Source organism: Apium graveolens, chromosome 8, assembly GCF_009905375.1.
Source record: "Apium graveolens cultivar Ventura chromosome 8, ASM990537v1, whole genome shotgun sequence".
Lineage (NCBI taxonomy): Eukaryota > Viridiplantae > Streptophyta > Magnoliopsida > Apiales > Apiaceae > Apium > Apium graveolens.
The window spans coordinates 140,071,284-140,098,766 of record NC_133654.1 but is presented as its reverse complement, the minus strand read 5'-3'; the positions used below and the strand labels follow the sequence as shown (position 1 = coordinate 140,098,766).

The window sequence follows — 27,483 nt, the reverse complement described above, 5'->3', positions numbered from 1 at the left end:
TCTTTCTTTTCAAGATGAAGCCGCATGTCGCTTGACAGGACCTTCTTGCCCTTGGACGTCTGGAATTTGAAACGTTGGTCTGACCTATACTTTCTCTTCTTATCTCGTTGATCTGCATTCTTTACGTTCGCCGGTTGATCATGAGAAGGACCGTCTTGAGGAGGGAATAAACACTTCGGTTTCAACATTGATTGTTTGGGTGGTTCTTAACCACTGAGGGTCGAGGGGTCGACGACGATTTCTGCCTTCAACTCCTTCACCAGGGTTGCTCCGGCCGTTCCCGGATCAAACTTCTCCATAATCATATTCCGGTTGGATCTGTAAAATAAAACTCCTTCTAGCGCCAAATGATGTGCCTAGAACATTATTATATTTAGACTATTATATTTAAGAGATCACTTCTTTATTTTAATTTGCCAACCCCTTTAAGTGAGGTTATGCCTTTTGATTTATAAGGGCCCAAAATCGGCTATTCATTATAAAGTGGGCTTCTTGGGCCGAATACAAGATATTATAATATAATTTATTATGGGCTCCTCTACTGTAATCCAAGGTCCAACATATATATATATATATAAAGGAAGACGAAAAAGAGAGAACTGAAAAATTATATTTTATATGTATATAATATACACTGTATATTACAAGCTCACAACTGAGCTCTGTTCATAGGCTAATTCAATATAAATTATATGAACCGTATAGTACGAAATGTGAGTTATAAAATAAAAAATTTAAATCAAAGGTTTAGATTTATCCAAAAAAGAAAAAAAATCAAAGTTTTAGAGTGTAGAATACTCTAAAGTCTTCCACACTTATGGTATAAATATAAAAGATGTTGAGGCAATTTTAGTCCCCTTTGCGAGGAATGAAAAGGGGGCCACACCCATTTATCTTACACGTATAAATGTTTATCTCAGGCCCCCTCAGCATCAGAGTGTCGACGTTGTTTAGGGCTTGTGGGCACCAATTCCAACAAAATCTCAAACTCAACCAGGCCTGTGTGCGTGCGTGCGTGCGTCATTAACATTACCAGGTTATTTCAATTTTTTTATACATCTGCTTTTCTTAATTTGCATGTTCATCACCTGTGATTTTTGCTTCAAGTGATGCTCCCTGTTACATATTTTATCTGTATCTCTACTGCTTTTGCGTTATGTATTCTGCCCCCCCCCCAATTTTTTTTAATAAAATTTGTGTGTCGCTTCTGCGTTAGCTTTAGACTTTGTATCTGCTTCTTGATATTGTGCTGCTTTTCAGGGAATTTGTTGCGTTTTGTTTAAAATGTGGCTTTTAATTGGGCTTCAATTATGTTTCAAACTTTATTTTGCTACTCACAATTTATAGACTATATTGATACTTAAAATTAACTGCTCCAATAGCGTTCACTGGTGTCAATTCATGATTTGCTGCAGTCCAAACTTTTGGTTGTAATCATCATCATCATCATCTGTGTTTTATACTAATTGTGCGTCTGTTGTTTTATTGTTGTTACTCAAGTCTGGATATTAGTTTTTTTTACTGAAGTTATTTCTAACAAAAGGATTGTCTTTCTGTCACAAACTTTCTTTCTTATGTGTTTTATTAGACCCACACTACAAATTTATTTTTGACATAGTTTTGTGTTCTGGAACTGTTAAACATATAAACCTTAATTATCAAAAAATAAAATAAAAATGTATGAGCCTTAGTCGGGTGGTGGTCCTAAATGTCATTTTGGGTTAAAAAATTGTCCAAAATGTCACTTTTGAAATTTATGGACCTAAATGTCACTTAATAACTGCATTTCGTTCAGCGTTTGGGTAACGCTATTTGCAGTTTTTTTTTAAAATTCTCTAACTAACAAAATGCAAGACTATAAACTGTGATTCCCATTTCTCTTATTTTTTTTAAAGCAAAACGTGACATGGTGTTGTGTTTTTGGCACCCAAAACACTACATCATGTAGCGTTTTAACCCTAAAACACTACTTCATCTAGGGTTTTACACATCTCTTTTTTTTTAATTTTTTTTAAACCCAAATAAAAAATTGCTAAACCCTACAATCGTAAAATATATTTTAGATTGTTTTTAAAACCCAAAAAGAAATTGGTGAACTCTAAAATGTTAAAAATTATTAAATTAAGTTACACCCTTAAATTTTAAAATTGTTTAATTTAAAATTTAAAATTTTGATTCCTAAGGTTTAGGCTCTATGGTTAGGTCCTTCCTAAATCGGTGTAACATTTATTAATTTTTTTTTAAATTTTTAAAATTCAAAAGGAGATTGGTGAACCCTAAGATGTTAAAATTTGTTAAATTGTGGTATACTCTTAAATTTTAAAAATATTAAATAAAACTATATCGAAAACGTAAAAAAATTGTTAATTTCTAAAATACCAAAAAATATTTAAATTGTTTCTAAAATCCCAAAGGGGATTGGTGAACCCTAAAATGTTAAAAATTATTAAATTAAGTTACACTTTTAAATTTGAAATTTACATTTTGGGTTTCTAGAAACCCTAGCTTAAATTAGGGTTTAGGGCGCCCTAAACCCTAAATCGGTGTTTAAAGGCCCTAAACCCCAAACTTTAAATCGGTGTAACATTTATTAATTTCTTTTTTAATATTTCTAAAACCTAAAAGGGGATTGGTGAACCCTAAATGTTAAAAATTGTTAAATTATGGTATCATTTATAAATTTTAAAAATATTAAATAAAAAGAAATATCGAAAACGTAACATTTAGTGATGTTTCCGGGCCCTAAACAATATATCAAAATAAGCTTAAAATAAGAAAAAAAAAATAAACAAAAAAACACAAAACGTGACATGAAGTCACGTCGCCACTTTAAAAAGTAAAAAAAAATAAATAAACAAAACGCTACATCGTGTAGCGTTTTGGATGGCTTTCCAAATGATACACGATGTAACGTGGTGAATTGACAATTTGGGCCATAATTTTCGGAAGTGATATTTTGGACCATTTTACACCCCAAAGTAACATTTTGGTCCATTTCTTGCCTTTGTCCAAGTAAGGAGAAAATGTTTGTGGAAGATAATATGCGATATCCTAATTGATACTAGTTACCATCTGGATACTATCTGGATACTGTGTAATGCTGCGATGTTAATTGCTTTTAGTACATTAGTTCTCTTTTTACTTCCCCATGTTCTCATAGTTATCATAAACCATGCAAATGACAAAAAATGTTATTATCTAACTACCCACCTGATTTCAGAGGTCAAATGGAAATGCAGTTGAGCCCAGAATCAAAATCAGAGGTGATTACAACAAAAGGATCTGTCTCAGCGTTTATGGAGATGATAGTTAATACATCGTTGCCCCTGAAGCCTTCTTTAGATCCTTCGGTTGACCTTCAGCAGTTAATTGCCAAACAGGTGTTTACTGTTTTCCTTGTTTAGTACATTCACCCAGTGATGAAGCTTTTTTGTTGAATACATACAGTGTTTGTGGATGATCATTTTTTATAATTATAATTAATTATTTTGTATTAATGTCTGCATGTGACATTTATGTCTAATTTTCATACTTATAATAATCACATGTATTGGAAAAAAGGAGTTAGAATTCAGAATTTGAATGTGAATACACGTTATTTGTGATCTAGAATTGTCATAGTAGTTCGGGGAAAGAACTTATCATGTTTAATGAATTTAATGTGCTTATAAAAGCCTTCTTCAGTAAATTATATCTTCTCACTTACACTTGGATGATGCGAAAAAGAAAAGAGTGCAGATGAAGATTTCGGGGTAGAAACCAGTGAACTTAAATTAGAGCGGCATGATGAGGATCTAGGAATGAATATGTTAATTTGAATTTGGTTATGTGTGCTCGTGGTGATGTTCAATTGGAGAGGATGCAAACATGGGTTATGCAGCTTACTTGGACAACAAGGAATAAAGGAGCGATGCATGAAGTGGGACAAGTAGCTGATTATTATATAATTATTAATTCGAATTTTGCTTGTAAGTTTTTACCTTTCACTTGAAAGGGTTTTTCTTATTTTAAGCACTTAGGATTTTATTTTCCTATTTGGATTTGGTTTTGTCTTTTTTCTATTCGGATTTGGTTTTTAAATTTGTTTCCTGGAAGGATTCAGATATTGGCTAATTCAAGCTGATATTGAATTTCTCTCGGAATCCTATTGGGTTTGGGTTATTGTCTAAGCCTATAAATACCCTTCTAATGTAATCTTTTAAGAGAGACAATGGATGATATAAAACTTTTGTTTTGAGATAAAGTATGCGTAGTTTTTCTTCCCTCTAAACTTCAATTACTGGATTGTTTTGAAGGTTAGATTCGAATTACTTAGTTTCTAGATTGATCTAAGCAATTTGAGATTCAAAGTTCACGGTTCTGGATTGATCGTGTTCTTTTGAAATATCCTCTTCAAAGTTCACGTTTCTGGATTGATCGTGTTCTTTTGAAATATCCTCTTCTTCTCTTATCCCTTTTCTTCTTCTTTTTTCTTTATTTGTGGAGAGATCCACATCAATTTGGTATCAAGAGCCAAGATTTTTTCTCCAATTTCTTAATTTTTGGGAGATCTAGGTTTAAAAAAAAAAATTACTATTTACGAGTTACTGTTCACGAGTACTGTTCCCGGGGTTACTGTTCATAAAATTACTGTTCATTGTCACTGTGCCGTGTACTGTTCACAGGGGTACTGTTCATCGTCACTGTTCACTGGGGTACTGTTCATCGTCACTGTTCACTGGTACTGTTCACCAATTTTTTTCTTTTAGATTTTTCTTATGGCTACGGATGAATTGTTCAGAAAATTACTTGGAAAATTGAATGAGATTGATAAACGTACTCAAAAGCTTGCTAATTAAACGGAATCGAGGTTTGATGCATGAGATAAAATTTTAATTAAGGTGAAAGATAGTGATGAAGTCTATGATCCTGGTATAGAGCTTGGTTATTTTACAGGTTTGGGTAGCATAGATGATTTTGTTGAATGGGTTACACAAGTCGACAAGATTTCTGCTTATACAGGTTGGACTGAGATGAGAATATTCAAGAGTGCAGCGCTTAAACTTACAAAGAAAGCAGGCTTGTGGTTTGATAATCTAAACACAAAAAGAGTTAGATCTGGAAAAGAAAAGATTATGACTTGGACATCTTTGAAGAAGAAACTTCATGCAAAATATATTCCTTTGCATTATAAATTCGAATGTATAATGAAGATTGACATCCCTCTCTCAAGGTACTATGAGTGTTTCTGAGTATACTTCTGAATTTTATAGATTGCGCCTTATTTGTGACTTGGAGGAGACGGAAACAATTAAAATTGGAAGATTTATTCGTGGATTGAATTTGCCTATTTATCGAAAGGTTAAATCAAGTCCATATATCTCGTTTAATGATGTATGCAATCTTGCTTTGGAATTTGAATCTTTTCAACACGACGAGAAATTGAAGTCTTCCCTTCACGAGTTTACTCTTTCAGAAGAAACTAAAGAAGAAGACTTTGTCAGTGTGGAGAATGTCGCGGATATTGTTGTTGATTACCATGTGTTACATGTGGCGACTACATCAAGTTTAGATGAAAATGATGAACCAGTTACAAAAGAAGCTATGATAGAGAAGCATGAAGAAAGACAGTCACTTGATGATAAATTCTTGGTTGTTGAAGAAAATCAAATAGATACATCTCTTAAACTTGTGTGTCGTGAAATGGTTGAAGAGAAAAAGGTACTCGAGGATATGTTCCAAACTAAAGAGGTTGTGTACAAGGAAAACAACATCATCATCGTGGAACACATTGATTTTCTAGGGGTAGAGAACTTGTTGAATGCACCTATCTCAACAAACTATCTTATTCTTTCTAGTTTACTTCCTAAGATACTGGTCATGGAATTGCAATTCAAAGCTTTCAAGTTCTACGAGAAATTACCTCGTTGTGTGCTTATTCTTAAATACTTTAAAACTTGAGGGCGAGTTTTCTTCAAAGGAGAGGAGAATGATGAGGATCAAGGAATGAATATGTTAATTTGGATTTGGTTATGTGTGCTCGTGGTGATGTTCAATTGGAGAGGATGCAAACATGGGTTATGCAGCTTACTTGGACAACAAGGAATAAAGGAGCGATGCATGAAGTTGGACAAGTAGCTGATTATTATATAATTATTAATTCGAATTTTGCTTGCAAGTTTTTACCTTTCACTTGAAAGAGTTTTTCTTGTTTTAAGCACTTAGGATTTTATTTTCCTATTTGGATTTGGTTTTTGTCTTTTTTCTATTCGGATTTGGTTTTAAATTTGTTTCCTGGAAGGATTCAGATATTGGCTAATTCAAGCTGATATTGAATTTCTCTCGGAATCTTATTGGGTTTGGGTTATTGTCTAAGCCTATAAATACCCTTCTAATGTAATCTTTTAAGAGAGACAATGGATGATATAAAACTTTTGTTTTGAGATAAACTATGAGTAGTTTTTCTTCCCTCTAAACTTCAATTACTGGATTGTTTTGAATGTTAGATTCGAATTACTTAGTTTCCGGATTGATCTAAGCAATTTGAGATTCAAAGTTCACGTTTCTGGATTGATCGTGTTTTTTGAAATATTCTCTTCAAATAAAGATAGAAGAAGAAGAAAAGTGATAAGAGAAGAAGAGGATATTTCAAAAGAACACGATCAATTCAGAAACGTGAACTTTGAAGAGGATATTTCAAAAGAACACGATCAATCCAGAAACGTGAACTTTGAATCTCAAATTGCTTAGATCAATCCAGAAACTAAGTAATCGAATCTAACCTTCAAAACAATCCAGTAATTGAAGTTTAGAGGGAAGAAAAACTACTCATAGTTTATCTCAAAACAAAAGTTTTATATCATCCATTGTCTCTCTTAAAAGATTACATTAGAAGGGTATTTATAGGCTTAGACAATAACCCAAACCCAATAGGATTCCGAGAGAAATTTAATATCAGTTTGAATTAGCCAATATCTGAATCCTTCCAGGAAACAAATTTAAAAACCAAATCCGAATAGAAAAAAGACAAAAACCAAATCCAAATAGGAAAATAAAATCCTAAGTGCTTAAAACAAGAAAAACCCTTTCAAGTGAAAGGTAAAAACTTACAAGCAAAATTCGAATTAATAATTATATAATAATCAGCTACTTGTCCAACTTCATGCATTGCTCCTTTATTCCTTGTTGTCCAAGTAAACTGCATAACCCATGTTTGCATCCTCTCCAATTGAACATCACCACGAGCACACATAACCAAATCCAAATTAACATATTCAATTCTTGATCCTCATCACGGCAAGCTAGCGAGATAGAGAGTATTGGTGAAAGTGTCCGTTAGCAAATCTATTTCAGTTAAGCATCCTACTTTCAACTTAATGAGAACAACTACAAATTTCTATATACTAAACAAAAGCTAGAAGTAGTAAAGGCTACCTACTTGACACTTTAATGGTAATCCTATGACTTGACCATGATTAACTTTTGAATAATGCCTATCACACTCAGATGCCCACTGAACTCCTGTTACTATGAGCTAACACAATTTGAGAAATTTGACACCGGTCTTTAAAATGCTTCTCTCATGAAAAATTGAATGTATCTTTTATTAATTAATTAGTTTGGTATTTTGGTTTTTTAAAAATGATGGTGCCAACTGTGATGTATTACTTTGCAGCATTATACCTATTTACATGGATTATTTATTGTCAATAGCTGAAAACTAGTATGACCTTGACTATGTCATTATTGGTGGTCATGGAAATTCTTAAAATGTTAAAACTGTCAATAACTTGTATACTTGGTATTCTGCTCCTCCCCACTTAATAAGCAGTTAAAATCATGTTCATGCTCTCTATATCATTATATCTTTATTTATATTTTTTAAAGGGTTAAAAATATGATAATAATTATAGAGATCTTTTAATATGCATCTAGACCCCTGAAGTTGACTCTTACTTATTAGAGAGATTTTAGTTTACTCGTTAGATTCTTCTTTTCACTATGAAGAAGGGATGGTGTAATATTAAATAATATTGGCACATTTTAACAAACTATTTATCACTTGATGTGCATTATACAGCAATTTATGTCATAGTTAACTGATCATGTTCGTATAGGCTGCAGAGTTACTTTTTATATCATTTTCTGATTTCTTTTGGACTAACTTGGTATAAATAATGATATGTTTAGGTACACGCTGTGGTGGTACTTTACAACTACTACCAGAGGAAAAGACATCCAGAACTGGAGTTTCTTGGATTTGAGTCATTTTGCAAGCTAGCAGCGACTCTACAACCTGAGTTGGTCCCATATATGAAAGGCATGCATCGATCTGATTACAAGTCCTTGGACGTTCCGGAGGATCAACTTTCATTAACCGAGAAGGCCATTATGGATGCATGTAAAGTATGTTTGACTCTGGATGATGTTCCAGAAGATATGCCCATTAAGGAGGAGTGGCCGATTTCCAAAATCGTGGTTATGTTAGTAGATCCCAGTAAAGAAAATTGTCTATATATCTTTGGTTCTGTAACCCGAGGGGTCTGGTCATTTTTGGAGCAAAGTATTGACAGTTGTAAATTCAGTTTAGAAGGTACAGTTGCTAAAAAGAAAAGAAGAAGAATCAGCAAAGAAGGTATGGAGGAGGATCAAAATACTACTGAAGCTGGATATGTGCAACGTGCTGTTTCCGCTGTAAAGAATTTTACAGGTTTTAATGTCCCAAAGTTTCTAAAGCATATTTAACAAGTCCAATACTTTTAAGATTATCTTAGGGCATATTTGTTCTATCTTAAACTATTTTATTACTTGAAGTTAAGTACTTTTTTGGTCCTCTTGCGTATAAGTTGAAGGTAACTTATAATCGTAATATTATGAGAAGTAGAAAATTAGGTTATTGGACCAAGAAAGATAGGGGTCAGCCACAATCCCAAAAGGAAGCAGGCCAACAACAAAGGGAACAGACCTCTGGTAAAATAGCAACAACCTGATCACTGGAAAGAAGTTAGTAAGAATATTTTGAGATAAATATAAAGAAGGTGACACTGAATAGGAAGATGGAAAGTGATGTACTAGAGAGAGTGGTAACACTTGAAATATGGAGAGAGTCATTTGTGAACAAATTCGAATATAATAATATTAACATGCACTTGAACTCTCATCATTTGCCTATAGGAGAGCCTGAACCTCCAATGTTGTGGTTAACATACACTTTTACATTCAACCTTTGGCGCTAAAGAATGTGTCAGTTTTGTTATTTTGCATTCTAAGTTGATGACAATTAGTATTATTTTTTCTGGTTAAGTTACAAAATTAGAATTAACTAACAAGTAACAATTTTAAGGTAACCCAAATTGACGGAAAGACGTCTTCTCTATATTCCATTTAAATTTTTCTTTATTGAAGTTGTCTTAATATCTGATGAAGCAAATTATCTTCTTCACTATAGGGTTGGTGATACAGAATATCATATATGTTTTTACAGTCTTATCTGTTGGGTAGTAGGTTGCCATAATCTACTGGCATCAAGTCTTCGAAATTTCAGCTTGCACTCACTAATTCAGCATAGGGGTGGTTTTGTCTTTCTCCGTGTCTGTCGAACAACATTCTACCTTCACATTACATTTAATTCCAGTTGAACTTGCAAAATCATATGTTATATATATAATTAAATCAATTTTTTCGTTTGCATTCTCGTATTTTTGTTGGGTTTCGCTTTTATTTGAATTCTGTGGATTATATGGTGCTGAGAACCTATATTAACAGGATTAGCCTTTGCAAAACAAGAATTACTTTGACAGTTAATTGTGTTGTGCCTCTTGCATCAACAAAGTTTCTTTAACTAAAGGCTCAGTATTAGAGAACAACTATTACAGTTTTATAAAGCTTCACCTCAATTGAAATTTCCCTGGACCATCAGTTTGTTTGCATAATAAATATATATGTAATTATGTATATACGATGCTTACTCAGGCTGCAATACATCCAGTTTTTAAATATTTCAGTTATTAATATAATAAAACAGAATATTATATTATATATGTTTTTTTAAGGATGTATTATACCGTTTAATTTATACTTTTTAAGTGCCTCACACCTGGTACAGGTTTGAAGAAGACTGAACTTCGGTTCTTGGAGAGCCATGTTGTTTACTCTGTAAGCAAGGAAAAGACTGCTGCACGCTTCTATATAGTGAAGTCTGCAGTAAAATTCCCAGAGAAACTCAACATAACGTATTGGGTTCCTGTGAAAGAAGTCGTTGAAAGGTTTGGTTGAGCACTGAGCACATTTATCTATGTTTTTATTGGAAGGCAAATAGTAGTTTCATATACTAGGTTGGTGACATCTGTTATTTGGTATGACATTGTGTGATCTGTTATATATTCTGGTGGTGGATCTTGATTTTTCTTTTTGTGGTTTTTTCTTCTCTCCCTCGTAAAGCAAAATATTTAGCAGGAGTGCAATACAAAGTGGTGGTGGTGATGAAATCAAGTTGAAGCACAAATCTTTTAACGACTACACATGTAATTAGATAACTTCTGCTTCTTCTAAAACAAATGTTAGGTTAGTTGGTTCTTAAATTAATAACTCAACTTCCGTTTGTAGTTATTAACCTAATTCAGTATAAAGTGATTAATTTTATATATAAGTTAAAGAAAATCTTCCTAGGTATGAAAAACTAGATCTTAACAAACATCATATAAAAATATGGATCAAGCTACATGATTAAGATTTATCAGAGACTCCATAATGAATTCAGCCTCTCATAGAGGGAAAAAATCATTATAGAGTTGCAACAATTATAACCAGTAAACATGCAAAACAAGAGATTAAACAAGAGACAATGAAAAACAATATTTAAATTAAAAACTAAATAACTAAATGTATGGCCAAAAGCTCTCTACAAAAATTCTATTATGAAGTTTATATTTTGAAGTAGCAAAGACAATGGGCCAAAACAAGTCCGAAATAAGAAATTAGTCGAAACAGAATAAAAATTAACTTTTAAAATAATTTAACTATTAATTTTAATTCTGGGTCAGGCGCAAAATCGTGCCTCGTGGCGCTGTATAGCACCTTAGCTCCTCTAGAAAACTACTCGTTAGTTAGCCTGGTCGCCCCTAGACTTTTTCACTTGAACAATTTTTTACTCCGCTCCACTCAGCTTCTTCTTCTTCTTCTTCTTCAAGAAGAAGAAAAAGAAGTTTCGTGTGTGTCACGATAGCATAAGCACATGCAAGAAGCCATATTAAATCCTTAGGCAGCCCTAGTAGGATGAGATATCTCATCAGGGTTGTAAACTTGTGGTCGATGTACTCATTAAATTGATCATTCATCCTTCTTCAAAAATCTCCGTTTTTGGCTGTTAATTACTTAAAAATGAGAATTTTCAAGAAATTAATCGTTATCCTGAAACACTACACAAAGGAGTAAAACCACATAAAATACTTGAATCCAAACTCAAATTCAAGCCGAGCCGGAAGTGGTCAAATTGACAACTTATCACATACCTCAACGGACAACAATCGCTGTAACCTATACTGATTACCTCAAGCTGTGCAGCCGACACTAGCACATTTTGGAAGCTAACACATCCATCCATGAGAGGAACAAATACCGTTGGTCATCATGGTTGCTTCAATGTTTGAACTTCAGAATGGATTTTGGATTTGAATTCTTCACCATATACCCTGGCATTGACATTAAAATTTAGTTTTAATTTATATTTTAGAGATATAGTCAAGGAGGTTACTAGCTTCTCTTTATAGTTTCTAATAATGTTGCATTTATGATAATTAATTCTATATAAGAAGAGTGATTCATTTCTTATTGTAAGCACTTATTGTTTGTGTGTGACGAACCCAAGTTTGGTTATGTGGTTCTTTTGCTTAGTATTTATGATATTCTAATAAATATGAAGTACCCAACCATTTGTTTTGCGTGCTAAAGTGTAATTTAAACAATATTTTCCAAATTCTTAATGTTTGTTTAATTTTATTTCTTAGGACTAGTTTTTGTGCCTTTCTTATTTTAAGAAAAGAATTTCTGTGCTCTGTTAGTATGTCTCTAAAACATTTATATGAACTAGTAATGACTGTCTGATATAAGATTTATTGTTATGGTAGCTTGCAAGGTCCATTGGCCAATTGGCTTATGTTTATTGGAGAATGGACACCGACTTCAGTGACTCAGAGTTATCATTTGCTTCCTTATGCAAAGATTTTGTCAAACTATCTTTCCAGGTAAAATTTATAATATAACTCTCCTCTGCTTTCTAGTATTTGCTGTATGTAATTCTTTGCATGTTTATGTTAACAAGTTTTATGATCTGGTTAATTATCTCCTTAATTTTTGCTTTAAAGGTTTCACAATTGTTAAGATTGCAGCCACAAGTCATTGCAGTTGATAAAATGACAAACATGAAGGTTATTAACACAAGTATATAAAGCAGAAATCTTTAAAGGAGTGTAAAACCACCAATAATTGACATGTTATATGTAATTACTAGGAGGTAGATCAATTAATTAAATCTAAGAGTACTGTGAATTTTACTCCTGATATAGTGTATGGATGTCGATAAAAATTGATTAATCATTGGCATTTGATGAAAATAATACAAGGTAGATTAATTATTGCATTAATCATTGACATTTGTTGACATACTTAACAATATTTCTAGAGGTCTAACTCGTTATCTTCTCATTTACCTCATTATATAGGACCACATAGATACTCGATAGAACCTCATTTAACTCATTATAGGCCTATACGATGATAGTCAGCGATACATGATGACACAATCGTGTACATTCATGATTGCTTGTGGCAGTTTTGTTTTTGAAATCTGAAGTTGATAACAATTCAATCCTAAAAGGAAACATTGACATTAATATGTGACTTGGTTTCAATGAATCGGAGATGAATCACAAACCTATTAGAACTACGTTGACTTGATTGCCGGAAATAAAATAGCTCTAACACCCACATTTATTAGAATAAGTGTATTCGGGTCCTTTATAAAATACAAGTTTACAACTATTTTATACCGAATTGCTAGCTCTTTGGACTGACCACTGGTGGGTTGTTGAGTTCGGTATGCATTTCATTGTGGGCTTTGATGTTGTAAATGGTATTAGTGCTCTGCCCGACCCGGATGGTCGGAAGTGCAGTGGCAATGCCCGGGTTTCGTTATTTTGTTTCGTTATTCGTTATTTTGTTTCTTGACCCACCTTGTTTGTAACTCACCACGTCAATTAGAATAAGAGTATCCGAGTCCTTTATAACGATAAGTTTACAACTCCATACCATATTGCTAACTCTTTTGGACTTGGACTGGCCTGTGATGAATTATTCGGTCTGGTACGCATTCGGTTGTGGGTTTCGGTTATTGGCTTGGATGTTATAGTAGGTACCTATAAAACATGACCACTATAAAATTAATTTTGAAACCTAGTAATTAATGAAAAAACGTGAACATTTGGTGTCCACGAAGGGGATATGTAGTGAAATCTTAAAAAACACCATCAAAAGCAATTATCTTTTCCGTCATCCGCCATCTCACTCCATTTTACCAAGATGGTTTATACCATGATCTCAAAAAAAGCTAAACCAAGATCTCAAAAAAAGCTAAGAGGCGGCGGTTCACACTCATTGGAGGTGTAATTCAAGGTAGAAACTTGGGGATAACCAAGCATGGTTTCTCATGTCTAGTTGAAGGAGGTCCAGCTTGTTGACGAGTCGTTATCGGGCTATAAATTAAATTATGCATAAGATACACAAGGTCATGTTCCACATAGAACCACCTTAAAATTAGAATCTTATGACTAATTTATACTTGGAACTAATTTACACATTATTCTACAAACATAATATCTTTTCTTATGAAATACGTAAAAGTATTAATTCATCTGGCATGATTATATTTTCATATGTTTTTAAAATTTTATTTCTGTTAAGTAGATAAATACTCTATTTTTTTAAAAATTATGTAATTTATAATAAAAGAATACTCTGTTCTGTATAAGTACATCGTATGCTCAATATCTATTGTATGTGGTTTTTCACAACAAAATTCCAAGCCTATCATGGAGATGACCGAATTTCTAGATGAGTTAGAGCTCTGACAAGCGTGCGCAGAAGTTCGTGTGGAGTACGACGCCTACGATTGGACATATAAGATTCTTTCTTCCAAAAAGGGTCTCTTCGTAGTGGATAATTATGGCTTATGAATTTTATTTAAAGCAATTAATGCAACTCTGACTTATGAATTTTTGAAAGTCAGTACACTGTACACACGAGAATATGTTTGTGGAACAGAAATATTATCTAAACATGGATACTAAAAGGTATTCTAATGCAAAGCATAGATTCTATCTATAGGTTTATGTAGCGGATCCATAACACTACAGTATTTTCATAAATAGGCATGGGTTTTTATTATTTAAAAGTTTATTTAGTGTTTTTAGGACCTTCAGTTGAATAATTTATTCCATAGTTGTACTTGTATTATATAATGCTCAACTCTTGTTTTATAATGAAAATCGTTAAATATAAAGTTTTAAGCAATTTGTTCATTATTATATCTCATGTTGCTATTAGAATATTATCTTAGTATTATCTTGTTAATTAAGTCAGCCCCGATGAATAGAGGTCACAGTTACACCATCTTGAACTTGTGGCTTTCTGCTAATGTATGCAATGAAACTTGTTAATATCTTATTTATGTCTGCAATGAAACTTGCTTAATTATGTATGCAACGAAACTCTTGCGTTAAATCTGACATATAAGATATGTGCTCCTAAAATCGCAACTTTGCATACTGTTATTTAACATTTTGGTATCTGCACTATCGACTTCTGCAGCGAAGTGTCTTCCGGTTGTTTAAACGACTTGGGGGTGATGATGAGCACCTCCAGTTCCAATACAAATGAAACAAGTGATGCAACTATTTTATCTCCAGTTAAGGAAGATGGAACTGACATGGCTGGTCCGACCTGTTTTGCAAGTAGAATGCACACTGTGGATAATGAGGAAACTGATGCAGTTTCAACCCCTAAAGAGGACAAAGCGAAGAATGATTGCACAACTGCAAAGGTTTATCAGCAGTACAGAAAGCGAACTTCGACAAGGAGAAATGTTACTGTTTCAACCTTGAGTGTCAAGGACAAGGTTAGAGGATTTAATATATATTTATAGTACATTTTTGTTTCATTTTTTAATTTTATTACCATTCTGCATGTTGGACACTTGATAATCTGAAATTTCTGTGCTAGATGTGCTACATGGGTGGTACAATATTGAAAGTTTGTTAAATTTTTTTTGAAAGTTCATAGTGCTTAAAAATATTAAAACATTAATAAAGTCTGCTAAAATCATAAAAATATTTATAGATACATGGGTTTCAACCTAGTATAAAATTTAAAGAAGTTGTTAACGAGTATTGAACCCTCGACTTTTAGTAGTACTTTTATATTTTATGTTATCACTCTTACTCTTATTACACAGAATATAATTAGTAATAGATTATGAGCGGTGCCTTAGTTGCAATCACTATGTATGAGCTACAACATAAAGAAGAAAAGACATAAGATTAAGATTAAGTTATCAAAACAAAGCAGTGCTAAAATAAATTATGCACGGATCCAATACCGTTCCCGAAAACCTAGATCATATTATAAATTCACCTGAGTTAGAGCAACACCAAAGTAGATGTTAGAAACAGAAATAAATGTAAAGGATTGGGTGGGACATCCCAAAAAGAAAATTGTTAAAAAATGGGTGGGCGGAGGGAGTAGTAGTTATTTTTTATAACAGCAATCCCCCAATTTGTTATGGTGCACTGGTTAAGAAAATAATTACATTTGAAATTGAGCAACCCTGCTGTCGGGAAGTGCGCTCCTAGTTAGTGTAATGCAGGTCCTTTTTTCGGTTGATGGATGGGATAAGTAATTCCTATATCGCTATAGAATGTTATTGCTATGTTTGGAAGCCCTTTGGGGTGAATCCAACTTCAGATTCAGATAATGGCAGAGAAAAACAGCTCGCTCCTTCCAAATGAATTCTATTATCACACACTTTCATTTGTCTCACTGTTTTAATGCAAGAAATCATTTAACATAGAAATAGTGGGAGACAATGCATTTTGATGTCAATTTCGAGTTAAGTAGACATTTTTAAAAATATTCGGGAGGTATTATCATTAAGCTCTATCTAGTGGTAGAAATATAGTGTACATCGTAAGAAAACACATATCAAGCTGGACTTAGGCAGCAGTTGTAACATATTAGAATGTGTAATAACTTCTTAAACACTTTGGACCTTCACGTTTACCTAAATGTACACTTGAAGCCTTGAAGTTTCTTTATAAAAAGTTAAATGTTCAAATACACACCAAGTATGAATAAAACCTTTTGGCTAATATTGCCTGGGACCTATGTTACTCGGACTCTTCATTTTACCTTCGAGTACCCGTGTCAGTCCCAGGTGAATTTCAGAAGGATTTTTCATGGGTAATTAGGCTTTCTGATATATATTTTCTATGTAGATAAGAGTTGCTGCGGAAAATATAACTCTAGCTTGCTTCTGTAAAGAATTTGATCACCAAGAAACAAAACCAAAGGATCGATTTGATTTAATTGCTTAAAGAATTTCACCCACAAACTAAACGAAATCTGGATAAGAAAATAGAAAGAAATTTACCGCCAACGTTCACAGGTTTTGCAAGTATAATCTCACGATTTATTCTCAGGAAATTCTTATTTCAAAAGATTACAATATAGGGGTATATATATGCTAGGCAAATAACCTAAGCCAATTAGGAATCCCAATCAGATAAAAAATCAGGTAGTTAGCTAATATTGGAGTCCACTTGAAAACCCATCAAAAACCCAATTTAAAGAGGAAATTACATAAATACCTACTATGAATAGAAAATTACGTAAAAACCAAATTCGTGCTTAAAACAATAAAAACTCTTTCAAGTGAAAGCTAAAAACTTGTAACCAAAAATCTACTTAATGAATATATTATTAATCAGCCCAATCCGAGCCCATGTTGGTAATTAAGCTGACTATTGGTCTTGTAATATTGTCCAACCAGTTCTCACGAATGGCAATGAATTTCATTGCAGATCAGTCCAAAGCCATGTTCGTCTTCCCAAGAACAAGTAGAGCTAGTGCTTCTGGATCATTCACCTTTTCTTGGAAAATAGTTGTCCTCAATTGATAATAAACACATATGAATATAAAAATGTCGTGCTCCGCATCAATTTCTCTTGCCTTTGGGTGGATTTAACTTGGGGAAACTATGCTAGTAACTATATAAATTAAGAAGACACTGTCTATTCGTATCTTCCAATATGGTTGCAAAGGATATAATTTGTAGTAGTTACAATGTATTAGTTCACATAGGCCGTTCTAGAACTAGTTATCATGTACCTTGGAAATTACAAGACTGAGGGGTACCAATTTTCTTTGCTACATCACAATGCAAAAAGTTAATTATACTGAGTTGTTACATATATAATTTAACATCTTAATTTTCTTTGCTGTAACTACATATTTCGATCTGGGAGCAAGGATTTCTTAAACACTGTTCAAACCCCATAGGATGTACCTAGTTTTAAGTAATGATTTCTATACTTTCATGTACCTAATTTAGCACCTTACTTGAATACAGATAGTTGCAGCTGACCTTGAGGTTAAAAGGAAAATTCCGGATTTCAAAAGAGACAAGCTGGGTGTTGTGAAGAACCCTGTTCGCGAGTTTAAAGTTGATAGCTTGCGTACTGCGAACAAGAGCTGCAGCAGTATTTCAGTGAAACAAGACAAAATGTCTGTAGGAGATGGTGAAGTGATCCTCTTCCAGATGAATACAAACTCTCCCGAAAAGGTTCAAACTACATGTTCTGCAAAGAAGAAGGCTCCGTCCGTGGCTTATAAGGAGGAGTTGTCTGTGGCTGATAAAGAGGAGTTGTCCGTGGCTGCTTTTAGGGGTTTTCTCAGCAAAAGGGACATACTGGTATCACTATCTTGGCTTTAAGTCTTTATAACGTGATTTGTGTTCCTACCTATTCATTTTCTTCAAATCAATTATTTTTTGAGTTTAATGTCTCTGTATCAAATATATAAATGCTGATTCCCAAATGTCTTGTAATATATTTATTCAAAACTTCAGTTTAAGTACATGATACAAATTAAGAACACATGCTGTCTACCATAGCTCATAGGCATAACTTTATGTAGTGTATACTATACAGTATCTATAATTAATCAAAGCATCATTTGGAGGAAATGTATTTCTGCTATACAAGTTCGAGGATGGTTATATTTTAGTCAGAGCACCAAAGTACTATTAATATACTAGGAAAAGAGGGCTGGGAATAGGGGAACCAATTGTTTGTGATTGTAGTGCATTTTAATTAAATTGGTTCCTTCATGAATTGAAAGCCTGGATATGTTTCTTAAAACCTTTGTCCTCCGTGTTCACGACCCTAGTCCCTAGGGTTTTATCGCATTTTAGCTTCTCCCTTTGTCTATAAGTTTTCTTCTCTTTTTTTCTCCGTACTTAATTTGTTTTCATGAATTGTGTTGTATACAAGTTAAAGGTTTATCAAGGGAAATTTTGAATGAATTAAATTGCAAGCTAGAGATCCGCATCTCTATGCACCAGCTTATGGGAGGGCCGGAGGTTGTAAAATATATTATTTGTGTTTATTCAGTCTCTCCCTAGAATAGGAAACCAAACTGTATGTTTGGTATAGTTACATATTTGGATTAAATATAGGCTGACTAACTTGCTATTCTGATATTACTTCAATATATTCGGCATCTTTTTTCTGTACATTGCCTATTCGAAGGCATTATTGTCTTTTATTAAAAAAAAATTAAGTCTTATTTCCTACATTTCAAGGGTCAAAATAAGGTATCTTTCCATTTTACCTTATTCTCACGACTTTGAGTAACATACAGAAAGAGAGCGCCTCTTAGGTATTTGCTTACACTGATTTCTGTGTAAAATACTCTCACTCAAAAGTGAGGCTGCACACTTCCAATTTTAAGGTTCCAAATGTTGTTGAGCTTTGAATCTGATGAAGTTCAGAACAACAATATTTCAGAATGATCTGAATTAAAGATTTAAAGTTAACTTTTCTAGAATTTTCTTATGCATCATCTGAATTCTAGATTCAATAGATTCATTTTGGCTTCTTGCTGGAAGCTTATGCATCTATTAGTTATATTTATATCCAGTCATGTACCTATAATTAATTTATATCTAATCATTTACTTTAATCAGCTCTATAAGTAGGAGAACATGAATGTTTTTAGGGCAGACTTGTGATACGGTTTAATGAAATACAAGATAGAAGCTTTGCTTATTTTGCCTCCCTAGATTGTCAGTCTATTTTTTTATTAGGTGTTTTTTCTTTTGCCTTTCTCTTGATGAGAATTGTTGGTGCCCTTATTTTCGACCTTGACACAGTTTGACCATGATAGATTGGTTTAACACTGATGCTCATCTATACAGAGAAGTAATGATATGGTGACTTACCACATTTTGAGTAAACTAATGGCACTTTTTGACTTCAATACATCAACTGCCAGCTGCTGCCTGGTCTCATGCAAGTTAACCCAAACTTTCCTCTTAGCCAAAAAATTGGTCACAATAATGGATGGGGATAAATTTTTAAAGTTTACTGCTCTGCGACTGAGATAGATATCTTGACGCTATCAAATATGGCAACAGAAACTGTTGTACTATGTTGATATAATGAACTCCAGAAGCTCTGGTGATGCTTGAACCACATATGTTATTCCTTATCTCCTGTAAATATATATAACTACTACTTTTGGTAAGATTCTCATATATTTATTTTCTTTTTTATCAAATATCAATCTTTACAACTAAAAATAAGTATTTTCTGTTTTATTTTTTTTTGTATGCTACACAAAATTATATGGTATATGCATACACTTAAATAAGTATGGATCAAAATCTTATGTTCTATTATATCCAGAGTTCGGTTAGTTTTTTTTGGGTGCCAAGAGAGTGCCATGTAAAGTCTATTGATGTTCTTAATTTGTATCGGGATGTAGTGCCGCTGTTTTTATAGTCTTTCAGTTGTCATGTGTCTCCACATGGTTCGATGTATAATAATTTGTTATCTGTTCATTTGCAGATATATCTTACTCGATAAAAACATTTTTTATATCCTTGGTGGCTTTAAATGTCAATTGATTTTTATTCGTGTAGTGTATTTGTTCTTGCAGACTCATCAATTGCGGAATTTAGGAGATGAGATTGCTATATGTGATAAAAACATCCAGACAATATCAGACAGTACGATATCTTGACTTATTCTATTTTTTTGATTTATGCTCTGAACTACAATTTAGAAGGACACTTTCTATATATTAGAAGTGGAGAAGTAGGGTTCCATAAAATATTGCGTAAGCTGTCCAGTTACAGATTCATCTGGTATTGGTAATCAGATTTTGGTTCCTTGTTATTTAGACAACTGCATATACTTGTCCATGTTAAATTTTGATCAGGGTCAACATCATCGTAACCCTAATATATTCTGCGTGTCAACTGTATGTTTCCTAATATAAAACTAGATTCGTGGGAGCACTCTCCTTGGCTCTTACATGGGTTTTTAGTTAGCTCTTAAGCTGCTTCTTCTTCATATTAGGCTACTGTACTCGGACAGTATGTTGCTGTTGGAGTAAAGAGGCGTTGGCTTTATAATTTTAAGATAATTATGGTTTCCCTCTTCTAAATGAATTAAAACTGCCGACAGCAGATCTTGACTATTGTGTTACATGATTCTCAGACGTAGAGGTGTGCCTAATTGGTAACAAAAAGCAACAGTGCTTCCTAGATTGGCCACTGTTTTCGCTGTTAATTGGTGACGGTTGGACAGAAAATCTATCAGTCACAATCGGACCTGATTTGTAAAGCTACAGGATGCATTGTGAAAATAGTCAAAAGTAGTTTTACCTTGATGCAAATTGTAATAAGTTAGGGGATGCAAAATCAAATATACTCTTCCAAAAAGAACCACCAGGCAAAGACTTAGAATATAAGAACAAATGACTTTTCTATCAGCATGCTGATTAAGAATTAACATACCTAGTACGGTAGAGCTTTTTGTTTTTCAGCTAATAAATTTACCCTTTTCAGTGTGTGAATCTACATAGTAGGTTTCCGATAGTGCATCTTTTTCTTCTATTATATCCTTGAACTTGTGATATACGGAAAAGATTACTTGCCCCTGAAGATAGACATTTTTGTAGATTGTTGCCCTGATGTATGTGTAAAACGAAAAGCAGTTCAAGATGGCACTTTTCAGCATGCTAAAGATCAAGTTTCCTCTGAACAAGTGAAAGGGAAGAGCAAAATTGAGGCTCTGATTCCTGATCAAATATTTTGTCAGGCAAGTCCTTGCATTTGATATGTTTATCTTTTTCCTTCATGTTAATGGGAAGTCCTCTGGAAATTGTCTGCACATGTGATAGTATATATTACCATCGTTTTGGGATAATTATATATTACCATCTTTACACGTCTGAAAACAAGGGATTTCTGGTTGTCTGGAGTTTCTTTTACCGAAGATTTAAATTATTTTCTGAAGAGCAGGAGTGATATATTGTGGTGATTTTTTTTAGTTTTGTCAGTCTCGGGAACTTTGAATGAAATGATGAAAAGGTTTGTCGTATCAGTTTCTTCTCTTTCTAGTGTCTTTCTATATCTTTGTTTTTATCGTAAAGGATGTTAATCTCTCACTCTCTCTCCCTCTCTGCTTAAGGAAGCACTTAACTCTACATCTAACAATGACCTTTCCTACACATTTGGTTGCTTAATACTATCTCTACAGGTCCTGGATCGCATTTGCCATGACAACAAATGGACTTCACCAACATATTCAGTATCTTCATGTGATGGTGAGATTTCTATACATATCTAGTGCATGTGTACCTAACGCACTTCTCTGAAATTTCTTAGTACTGGTAGCTATAATTTCTACGTGCAATAGCTTAGTACTAGTTTGCAAACTGATTTATTAATCTTATGCTTCAAAAAGGGAAACCTTATCCAAACATTATTTGTCAGGGTCTCCCAAGGGCAAATTTTGCTTAGGTAGGGAACTATATGTTCACTAATATACGTCCAAGTGTGGACTACATGTATTCAATATGTAAAACTAACTTGAATAACTTTCTATATGTATTGAATAACTTGAAGTCTTCAACCTACAGATTGACCATCAATCTTGTAGTTACTGCCCTATTTGGCCCTCTATAATAGCCTTAATCCTGACTAGTACAGTGACATGGGTTTATGAACTTGGATAGCTGAAATGCACAACCTTCTAGATTACAAGCTTTAACTTCTGAAAGTAGTAATTTGCACTGTATGCCAGATACCTGGTACAAAATGATCATTCCATCTTCACGTGCTAGCTGCAGCTGGTTAAATGAACTGGCACTGGCCAAGCTATAGCTAATTTAATACATTCCTGGATTAAAAAACAGATTTTCTGAAGTCTAAACTCAAACTAATGAAGAAACTTGTCGGCACTCGCATCCATCAGCAATTATCATCGGCCCCATATTTAAAGAGTGGTAATAAATTTTGATAGTTGTCTTCATTGCCTAATTGGAACCTGTCGACCACTCTTTCAACTAATTTTTTCTGTTGGAGAAATTTAAAAACTCACACAAATGCCTCCTGTGAAGCTTGAACCTTAGACCTCTAATTACTTTGAGTAAGCTGTGAGAATCCTGTAGTTACTTGAAGACTGACATATGATAATGCCTTGGACTTCTAGAATTTTTCTTTCTTCGGATGTGGCAACCATTGGCATTTTCTCTCTGATAAACAGCCTCTCTAGCAGTCTTAAGCCAACAAACTGGTGTCTGCGATAACCACACATCATTTGTTGCATAATTCATTGTAGACTGCAATTAAGATTCCCCCATCATGGATTTAATTTATATGTTTTACTGAAACTGTATCTGCAACTTTACCCCTTTGGTCCATCTCACTAAATCCATTCTTGATGTAAACAGTATTGGCATCCCTCGTACTATCCAGGGCCTGAATATAATTCTTCCTGCTCCTTAGCAAATCAATGTACTCTTTTATTCCATAGTCCAAAGTGTATTCCTGTCTGGACAATGAGGATTCACTTGAAATTTTTGACTGATAACATATATTACATATATATACGAACTGAGTATTTAGTTTTCCCCAACTAAATGACTTGGCCATCTCACCCTAATATTACATATATATATATATATTTATATATATACGAACTCAAAATAATTATCAATAGGTTGACAAACTACAACATAACCCCTTTTCTGCAATCACAAAGATGATAATAGAACAAGAACTAACTTGGAAACTATTTATTCACTTGCCTACTTTTCCTACATTCCTATTATCGCTTGAATAGAGTTCCCTGGACATACACTGTTGGTGGATTTTGTCCATTTGGATAATTATAGTTTTTATTTTATTATTTGATTGACAGCATATGATGTGGGTAAAATGTGTAAAGCAAATATGAAGTATCATCACCTATTGTTTAACTTAAGCAAATATAAATTATCATCGCCTATTGTTTAACTTTTCTTTCAGGTGGCTATATCGCTAATGTGACAGTAAAAGGGGATGACTTTGAGTGGTTGGTCAATGATAGGGTGTATTCATGTCCAAAAGAAGCAAAAGACTCTGCTGCTATGCAAATGATTGAAAAACTAAGGAGTTTCCTACGCCCAAACGAGTAGTTATATAGATTTCTCTTTGGCGAGATTTGCGCTCTACTAGAAAATTCTACCACTGTAATTTGGACAGGATTAACCTGTTAATCCAAACATAGAACGTGACATCCTAATCTACTATGTCGAATATCAGTATCTAACAACTATATTCCTTCTGCTCAAGTTAATTAGGTTTTACTATTGTCCTATAATCACATGTATGTTTGGAAGAATTTAAGTGACAGAAGAACAATTGGTACTGAAATCCAAATGGCTGCCAGAAATGTGCAACACCGCAGATGGAAGGGGGTAACTTAGGCGGACAAGACACGGGGCTAGGCGTTTGGATTTCTGAAATGCCTTTGTTAATTGTTTATAAATTTGCTAGATGTACAGCATATATGAATGCGGGGGCCTAAAATTTGATATCAACTCGGGCTCATAAACTTCAAGACAGGCGGATGATGAGTTAAATATAGTTTGCAACTCCTACCTTCACAACAAATGAGTTTTGATAGACATGATTTCAAGAAAACATTTTGCATCCCTTATATTTAAATCTGAACACCACGAATCATCACATAATTCTCTTCCTCCCTTGAATTTTACTGATAAATCTCTCTTAACTATGCGAGGTCATTGGTGATCCTTTTTCAAAGAAACCCCTGATAAAATTTTGTATTCTTAAATCATATAAATATTTTGTATTTTGTACACCACACCAGTGACATTTATGTTAGTTCTGGTGTTCCTCAGTGGGTAAAATTTTATACTTCATATTTACAAAAATCTAATTTTCTTAATCACAAATTTACCACAAAAAAGATAAAAACATCTTTTTCATTGAACCCCAATGTAGCGAAACAGGGTACATGTCATGTAGACCATCCATTTGTTGCGTATTGGGAATAGTACCCCGGACGTTAAGGGTGTAAAATTGATGGTGAAGATGGTCGATTAATCCGATATCACCCGGGATCCTCTGTCTTCTACCCGGATTCAAGCTCCATTTGAATAGAAATAATGGCTGTTTGCTGTATAGATGTAAGGTGGGTACCTGCAAAACACAGAACCGGAGGGGGTGGCGTATATAGATGTGTGTGTATATGTCTGTATATCAGAGATAAGTAACCCCTTATACATCTTTTGTTCAGTCTTTTATAGGTTTCCCATTAGAATTTAGGGGTTTATACCTTTGATCTGGATCGTAGGAATGTTCTGGACTGTAGGACGCGTGGACATCTGTGATGAATTGGTGTACAACTTGATCTGGACCGTTAGAAGATTCTGGATTCGGGCTACCTGAGTGGTGTAGATGTTTCCACGTATTCTGGGGTCTTCCAAGGTTATTGTTTGACGGACCTTGAGCCCTGTTTATTGGGCCCTGAGCTCTTCTTATTGGGCCCTAGGGTCTTATTAATGGGCCTATATTATTATGGGTTATCATTTGTCTCCTACTCCCTTATGCGGGTTTACCCGGATGGGGGAGTAGATTAGTTATTCTTCACCTGTTTTAGAAAAAAGTTTGTGATTTTTCTTTGATTTGTTGCCCACTAATCCCAGGGTCATATATGTATGAGACTCGGGGTTGACTTGGTTAGTCCTTTGATTTGATTCCAAGGTGGGGTTCCTTGAACTACTTAGAAGGAAATTTTTTGGGATTTTTCTTTGATTTGTTGGGTTCCGAAGGCATAAAACGCAGCGGATAAACGTAAATAAAACAAAAATTTCGAAACCCAAAAACAGGATCCATGTATAATTATGGGCAGATTATGGAGATAACGAATCATACCTTTCAAGAGATTAACTTTCATGAACTCAACGGAGATCCTAGCTATCACGCTTTGTGTCTACCTCTCGGAGAAACACCTCTATGGTACACAAGCACCTTCAAGAACGTCTCACGAACTTGACTACGGAATGGATGTACTAGCCTCCTTCTTGACGATCTGAATTGCCTCTGCCTCTCTTTGCTGCTAGGGTTTTCTTAAAAAACATACAAGCCTCTTTAACCTCTCATTATCTATTTATAATTACTGATTAAAAAGACCCATAATAGCAAAGCCCAACCCTAGTAGGTATTGGATTAAATAATAAAAACGAATTTCTATTATTTAATTAATAACTAAGTCATACTTAATTATTATGGGCAAAAACATTCCTTTTAATTCGAATTCATATTATCTCAATTAAGTCTTACTTAATTATAATAAAATTCAAATAATCATCAATTAATTTAAATCCATAATTTAAATTAACTATTCCATTAAGTGCTCTATTTGTGCGACCCTATAGGCTATTATTTAATTGGCAATAATTTTATTCTCTAATAAAATTATAAACAATGAGCGGTATCTAGTAATACATCCTTGTTACCCAATTAAACAATAATTAAATCGTGATTAGATAAAACCTTTCGTGATTAATGTTTTTCGTGTAATATAATCCCTTTAACCATACATATTATAGATTAAACTCGAGGCATGTATTTAGTCATCCTCTTCAACATTTAATCCGGGTTTACTTGATCCATGAGTAGATTATCGAGACAAATCATTATTTGAGCATGGCCATGCTTTTATAATCTCACTCAATCAAGAGGCCAATAATATCTCTCCTAATTATAGGAGGGTTAAATCCTTTATCTATCATTCATATTTCTCATACGACTCATGATATACCCGATGTCCACTTTTATCATCACCCGATCAAAAGTAACTTTTAATGTAGTCAAAGTATATTAATCCTCTTATAGAAATATAATGATTTCAAGTCAAAGGATCGTTACACCATTATCACTGTGAGTCTTTCTTATGACTTTATTAAACATGAAGAATCTCACTGTGGGTCTGTCCAGTACCATGTACTCTCACATGTACCTATGTATTGACTTTAGTATCCCCATACTTATAACCAATGAGATGTGGTTATCTTGTCAAACAACATACTAGTCTATCTATGTATTATTATTATCCTATATAATAATACTCGACTAGGGACCTTTAAGAATATGATATATTATATAATCTCAAGTTCAAGTCATGTACTTAAACTATACAATTTGTATCATGATTATAAGGACATTTATTATGCTAACAAAATATCGCAGTAATTAAGGTCATAATAAATACATTTATTGAATGATCAACTGACATAAAGATAAAAGAATAATGTATTGCCTCTAGGGCACCTACACTAACAATCTCCCACTTGCACTAGAGCCAATCACCCATATATCTAATACCCATGGAACTAGTGTGACCATCGTGCTTCTGCTGCGACAAGCCTTTGGTCAGTGGGTCTGCAATGTTATCATTTGTGTGCACTTTACATATGTGTATATCACCCCTTTCATTAATCTCTCGAATAAGGTGAAATCTCCTGAGTATATGTTTAGCCCGGGAGTGTGATCTAGGTTCTTTAGCCTGTGCAATGGCTCCATTATTATCGCAGTATAGATCAATGAGATCTGCGATCGATGGAACCACTCCCAAATCAGAAATGAACTTTCGAATCCAAACGGCCTCCTTAGCTGCTTCACAAGCTGCAATGTACTCAGCCTCCATTATAGAATCAGCTACTGTTTCTTGCTTTGAACTCTTCCAGCTTACAGCACCTCCGTTTAGACAAAACACAAAACCAGACTGTGATACAGTATCATCTCTGTCTGTTTGGAAACTTGCATCGGTGTAACCTTTTACAACGAGTTTCTCTTCTCCTCCATACACCAAGAAT

The 27,483-nt window shown here is 33.8% G+C and overlaps 1 protein-coding gene across 1 annotated transcript; it reads left to right on the top strand.

The window, feature by feature from the left end:
- Positions 1-820: 820 nt before the first annotated feature.
- Positions 821-23,960, top strand: LOC141677583 (uncharacterized). Its single transcript, XM_074483583.1, has 11 exons — positions 821-1,036; positions 3,221-3,380; positions 8,170-8,689; positions 10,085-10,244; positions 12,105-12,221; positions 14,842-15,148; positions 17,657-17,998; positions 20,248-20,317; positions 21,274-21,413; positions 21,855-21,921; positions 23,627-23,960. The coding sequence occupies exons 2-11, from the start codon at positions 3,228-3,230 to the stop codon at positions 23,773-23,775; spliced, it is 2,025 nt and encodes a 674-aa protein (XP_074339684.1). The 5' UTR covers positions 821-1,036; positions 3,221-3,227; the 3' UTR covers positions 23,776-23,960.
- Positions 23,961-27,483: the final 3,523 nt, after the last annotated feature.

Bases quoted from the DNA above. Each gene is read 5' to 3' on its own strand.
- LOC141677583 (XM_074483583.1), top strand. From the start codon at position 3,228: ATGGAAATGCAGTTGAGCCCAGAATCAAAATCAGAGGTGATTACAACA. The intron at 3,381-8,169 runs GTGTTTACTGTT...TGATATGTTTAG, and splicing joins AGCAGTTAATTGCCAAACAG to GTACACGCTGTGGTGGTACT. The intron at 10,245-12,104 runs GTTTGGTTGAGC...TTGTTATGGTAG, and splicing joins GTGAAAGAAGTCGTTGAAAG to CTTGCAAGGTCCATTGGCCA.